Consider the following 6,000-nt stretch of genomic DNA (forward strand, 5'->3'; position numbering starts at 1 on the left):
TTTACTTTTGCAAAAATGCGCTTTTATTTAGTGCCAACCAAATGCGATAGAGATACAGGAAATAAAAGAGAGAGAGACAGAGAGAGAGAGAGGGATTGGGATTATAGCTGCCAAGACAGGCAGATGATCCTCGTGGAACCAGCCAATAGATGTCCGTTGCCGTCCGGGGAGATCTCAGGGGTCTTCAGTTTGAAGGTATCTTTTATAGTCTTTTCCAAGGCCTCGGGTGACTGGCCAAAAGGTGGGAAGATTTATGGACTGTTGGATGTGGAGATCGTTGCTCAAAGAAGCAGGTGGAAACAGGACGGTGCGCAAGTGGCCTGCGTAGGAGCAGCGCACCATGGCAAGCTCCAGGCACACCAACAGTCCTTGTGATCAGTCCTGCAGCAAGTAGCCTGCGTAGGAGCAGCACACCATGACCAGTCCATTGTTCTCACACCTGAGGGAGCAGATTGCCCCTGGTTGGGATGGGCACCAACTGAGAACAGTCACTTGGCATTCTTCTCTTCCCTGGCCAGCACCGTTAAACTGCAGTTCTTTAGGCCTCAGGCAAGGGTCGTTGGGCAGAACAAACGAGAGGCTCTTAGATGGACTCTTACACAGTTCCACTGAGGTTCATCATAAACAAGGCTCCTCCTGGACTCCTTGGAGGAAGGAATTGGAGGTCCTGGTTGCACAAAGCTCTCAGAGACTCCAAGGCAAAAGCAAAACCCAAAGTCCTCTGAAAAATCTGCAATGCCTGGGAGCATGAAGGAGCCCCCAGGGCCATTCCTGACCAAGGCTCCCCAGGGACTGGTCCCAGCAGATCCCTGAGGCCACTGGGATGTGGGGGGATGCTGAGGGCAGGAGAAGCACCCAGGAGTAGGAGGATGAGCTCAGTGCATGTGTGTGTGTCCCAAGGCACAGAGGGTGAGGGTGTGCAGAGGTCAGGGCAGGGCTGGCAATGGCAGGGCAGAGCCAGGGGCACTGAGATGGGAGTGTGCAGCCTGCAGGGACACAGCAGCAGCTGTGGGACAGAGCAGGACAAGCTGTGCTGGACATGGCCAAGGGCCCTGTCAGGGCTGGCAGTGCCAGAGCCTGGCAGGGACCTCAGCACTGCGGGTGTCACCCTGCCCTGCCCCTGCCTGAGGTGCCCCATGGCCAGAGGGATGGACACTAGAAGCTCTGGGCACAGGAGCTCATCCCAGCCCTGCATCCAGGGGTTCCCAGGGGACGTTACTCTCTGGAAACTCCAGGAACAGCTGAAGATGTTTGTGCTCACTGGGTTTATGTCCCCTCACACACACACAGGATGTTCAGAGCTCGGGAATGTCCCTGCACTGCAAACACAGACTCCTGACCCAGTCACTTGATGTCCCTCCAGGGAGGGAAGAACAACCTCTGTGCCCTGGGCTGAGAGGGCACTGCTGGAAGCAGGGCTGGCTTTGCAAGGGCACTGCAGGGACAGCCCCACCCTGAACACTGCTACTCTTTTGCTGGTCACTGTTCTCCTCTCCAGGGCACTGTGTTGGGAACATCCTGGAGAGCAAACTGGGAAGGAGATTGAAGCTTTCAAGCCCTGCACTGGGGAGATGCCCTTCCATGATGGAAATGCTGTTGCAGAGCCCAGCTCTGTCCCAGCAGTGCCCATGGCCTGTCCCTGCCTGCAGTGCCTGGACAGTCACACAGCAGGACAGGGACCAAGCTGAGAGAGCCCTGAGGCCTTAAACCAGAACAGGGGCTCTGAGGGGGAGTGTGGAAGTGAAGGAAGGGGAGGCTATGGAGCAGAAGTCTTGGAGCCGCCTGTCAGTGAGGAGCACTGGGGTTCCCTTTTCACCTTAGGTATTTCCAGAGGCACCGACCCTGCAGCTCCAGAGAAGTCAGGGAGGAAAACTCTCAAGGGAACATGGCACTACAGAGTTATTTATTTTTTGTAAGCACATATGTAGTAAAACTCCTGGGTTACACAGTCTTTGTTTCACACTAGAAATGTAAATACTGAATTAAAAATGGTACAGAAAAAGATTTTCCGGTGAAGAAATACCCAAAAATATAATACCCATGGCTCGCAGAAAATCACAAGGTACGGAATGGGCTTTAATGAGTAACATCAAAAGAGCTATAAAGGAGAATAAGAGTTTATTGCTTCTGAAAAGCATTCATGATGATTTTCCTCAGGTCATCTTTGAGCTCCTGATTCCTCAGGCTGTAGATGAGGGGGTTCAGGGCTGGAGGCATCACTGAGTACAGAACTGACAGGGCCAGATCCAGGGATGGGGAGGAGATGGAGGGGGGCTTCAGGTAGGCAAAAAAGCCAGTGCTGATAAACAGGGAGACCACAGCCAGGTGAGGGAGGCAGGTGGAAAAGGCTTTGTGCTGTCCCTGCTCAGAGGCGATCCTCAGCACAGCCCTGAAGATCTGCACATAGGAGAAAACAATGAACACAAAACAGCCAAATAGCAAACAGGCACCAACAGCAATGAGACCAAGTTCCCTGAAGTAGGAGTGTGAGCAGGAGAGCTTGAGGATGTGTGGGATTTCACAGAAGAATTGGCCCAGGGCATTGCCCTGGCACAGGGGCAGGGAAAATGTATTGGCTGTGTGCAGCAGAGAATAGAGAAAGCCACTGGCCCAGGCAGCTGCTGCCATGTGGGCACAAGCTCTGCTGCCCAGGAGGGTCCCGTAGTGCAGGGGTTTGCAGATGGACACGTAGCGGTCGTAGCACATGATGGTCAGGAGGAAATACTCTGCTGAGATGAAGAACAGAAAGAAAAAGAGCTGAGCAGCACATCCTGAGTAGGAGATGTTCCTGGTGTCCCAGAGGGAATTGTGCATGGCTTTGGGCACAGTGGTGCAGATGCAGCCCAGGTCAGTGAGGGCCAGGTTGAGCAGGAAGAAGAACATGGGGGTGTGCAGGTGGTGGCCGCAGGCTACGGCGCTGATGATGAGGCCGTTGCCCAGGAGGGCAGCCAGGGAGATGCCCAGGAAGAGGCAGAAGTGCAGGAGCTGCAGCTGCCGCGTGTCTGCCAATGGCAGCAGGAGGAAGTGGCTGATGGAGCTGCTGTTGGACATTTGCTGTGGCTGGATACGGAGATCAGAAAAAAATAGTAACCATGGAATATTTCGGTTTGGAGAGGATTTTAAATATCTCAGTACAGCTTGGGACACTTTCCCCCCACTGCCTGCCCAGGGTTCTGCTGCCTGGAGCTCTCCCTGCCAGCAGCTGCTTCCCTGTGCCCAGGGCTGGGCCCTGCCAGTGCTGCCTGGGCCCAGCCCAGCCCTGGGGTCTCATCTCTGCCCTGCAGACCCCTCCCAGCACAGGGCACTGCCCAGGGCCAGTGCTGCTTTTGCAGGCTCTCATGGCAATATCAGAGCAACCCTGAGGAAGCTGGAAATGCGACACTGATGCTGCCTGTAAGGGGCCCTGATTTCTGTCACTACCTGGTTTATTGAGATTGGAGAGAGAATTTTTTATTTTTCTCAGTCTGAACTGAGAGATTTATATCAGTATTCATTTTCCCATCCAGGCAACCTAGAGCAGTAGATTTAAAAAAAATGGATATTCCCTTTAACGCAGCCCCTCTCTCTCTTGCTGTGCTCCCTGTATAATCTGTTTGGAAATGTTCTGGAGTTAAATGTCATGCTGGGAGCAGTCCTGAACAATGCAGCATCCTCACCACACAAGGAGAAAACTTCCAAGCCATACAAGCTCTTTCCTTCCACCCAAACCTTGTCCCCCAGTGCTGTGAGCAGCTCCCAGGGCTGGCTGAGAGCTGTCCCTGGCTGGCAGCAGAGTCCCTGCCCCAGCACAGCACCCTGGGCTGCAGGACCCTGCTCTGCAGGACAGCCCTGGGCACCCCCGGCTGCTCTACACAAGAGAAAATCAGAGAATGTACTCACAGAGTCTGAAGGCATTGGGATGTTCCAGCTTTAGGAGATCACTCCAGGAGCTGCAGCTGCCTTGTCCTGCAGCCAGAGGCTTTCTGTGTCAAGGGCTGGGAGTGATTCTGCCCCAGTCGCTTCTGAGCATCTTCCCAGCCCTGACAGATTGAAGCTCTCTGTGCCTCTGTGCTGTGCCTGGGGTGTCTGCAGGCAGCGCCCCAGCCCTGCTGGGCTGTGAGAAGAGCTGCTCAGCAAGAAAAATGTGTTTTTGAAGCTCTTCTGGGTTTCCAGCATCTCCTTCTGTGCCAGGAGCCCAGCCCAGTTTAGCAGCACAGACAAAGCTCAAAGAATTTAATGACCCTCTTGGGGGGTTGTTCTGAGGCCCTGAACATCAGTCCCTCTGAGGGAGGTGAAGAAACCTCTCAAGAACTCCAAGTTAGAATCAAACTCTAAAGTTTCTTAAAGTTTTAATGGGTCCCACTTAGGGACTGAGGAAGTGTCCCCAGATTCCAGTTAGGGAAGGAAATTGGAGGCAGAGCTGGCAGGTGGGGACAAAGAGAAGCCAAGTCTTGGTGCCCTGGGGCACAGCAGGGTCTGTGCCACCAAGGGCTGTGAGGAGACACCTTGTCCTGAGCCACTGGGGCCTCCTGGCACAGCCCCAGCAAGGCTGGGCACTGTCACCCCTTGTCCTGCCCTCAGCATCCCCCCCACATCCCAGTGGCCTCAGGGATCTGCTGGGACCAGTCCCTGGGGAGCCTTGGTCAGGAATGGCCCTGGGGCTCCTTCATGCTCCCAGGGACTGCAGGTTTTTCAAAGGACTTTGGGTTTTACTTTTGCCTTGGAGTCTCTGAGAGCTTTGTGCAATCATGGCCTCCAATTATCTGCTTTAATTAGTCTCTTGAGAGCTTTTGTCAGTAAGAACACTCAGTGCGGCTCATTAACACTTCAAGGTACTTCAATTTTTTAAGGTACTTCCCTTTTTCCTTTTGTCTCTGACACTATGAGAGGTTTTGGGGCAATCATGGCCTCCAATTCTCTCCTCCGAGGAGTCCATGAGGAGCCTGTGTTGGGGATGGACCTCAGTGGGTCCCATTAATGCTTTGAGACACTTTGGGTTTTTCTTTTGACTTTGATTCCTGGAATGGGTTTTGCAAACTCCACTCAGGCCCTGAGGTTCTAGGGCTCAGCACCAAATGCACCTTGGGGCTCATTTGGATCCGGCAAGTTCTGAAAAACCATGGCTCTGCCTTGATTTCCCTCTGGTCTGGTGCAGTTCATCAGGAAGGTTTGCTCCTGCAGTTTTGGAGAAATATTTCAAAGAAATATGTATTCCTGTTTTAAAGGATGTCTTTCATAACTGTTTCTCTTTAGAGTAGAGTTGATTCCAACATTCAGTGATTGAAATTGATCCAAGGTCTCTCCTCAGGAGGTCTGGCTGCTCAGAGAAGCTGTGCCTTGAAGTCTGACCCAGTGTGGACAGCCTTGCTCCACATTTCCCAACCCCTATCCTGTCTGTCCTCACTCACCTGGGACTTGCTTTGCTTGGACAACTGTCTGCACTCAGGAAAAGATATGATTGTCTTTTTTTTTTTTTTTTTTTTTTTTTTTAACGTAACCTAAAACTCCTGAATTTTATAATTGAAAACAGATACCTTCCATTAGTGTGTTGCACCCCAAGGTGCCACCACGGAGGTTCCCATTCCCAAAGGTAGACCCCTGCAAAGAATGTTGGAGACCTTTGGACTCCTTCATTCCCTGAGGCCTTGCAGTGTCAGAAAGGCCCCATGGTTCTGTGAGGTTCTGTATTGTCACAATGGATGTTTGGTTCCATGGGGCCCCACAGTGTCACAGTGGTCTCCTTTTCCCTGTGGCACCCAGCAGCAAGACCCACTGGCAGGGCCAAATCCCTGGGAAGAAGGAACAATGGGGATATTTGAGTGATGGTTTTTGTCTTCCCAGGTCACAGTGACGAGGAGTGGGGCCCTGCTGTCCTGGACATGGCTGAACACTGGCCTGCCCATGGAAGGGAGAAGGGACAACAACCTCTGTCCATGGAACTACAACAGCAGAGAGGTCAGGCTAGGTTTAAAAGACTGTCACCAGCACAGGAAGCATCAATGTGAGAGGAAAGATGTGTGT

At 52.6% G+C, this 6,000-nt stretch overlaps 1 protein-coding gene across 1 annotated transcript; it reads right to left on the minus strand.

Moving 5' to 3' along the window:
- Window positions 1–2,070: 2,070 nt before the first annotated feature.
- On the minus strand, window positions 2,071–4,105 carry LOC130266501 (olfactory receptor 14A16-like). Its single transcript, XM_056515769.1, has 2 exons — window positions 3,880–4,105; window positions 2,071–3,060 (listed from the first exon to the last, which is right to left on the minus strand). Exons 1-2 carry the CDS (start codon window positions 3,892–3,894, stop codon window positions 2,119–2,121), a joined length of 957 nt encoding a protein of 318 aa, XP_056371744.1. The 5' UTR covers window positions 3,895–4,105; the 3' UTR covers window positions 2,071–2,118.
- Between the last annotated feature and the right edge of the window lie 1,895 nt (window positions 4,106–6,000).

The sequence above is a fragment of the Oenanthe melanoleuca genome, unplaced genomic scaffold, assembly GCF_029582105.1.
Source record: "Oenanthe melanoleuca isolate GR-GAL-2019-014 unplaced genomic scaffold, OMel1.0 S067, whole genome shotgun sequence".
Lineage (NCBI taxonomy): Eukaryota > Metazoa > Chordata > Aves > Passeriformes > Muscicapidae > Oenanthe > Oenanthe melanoleuca.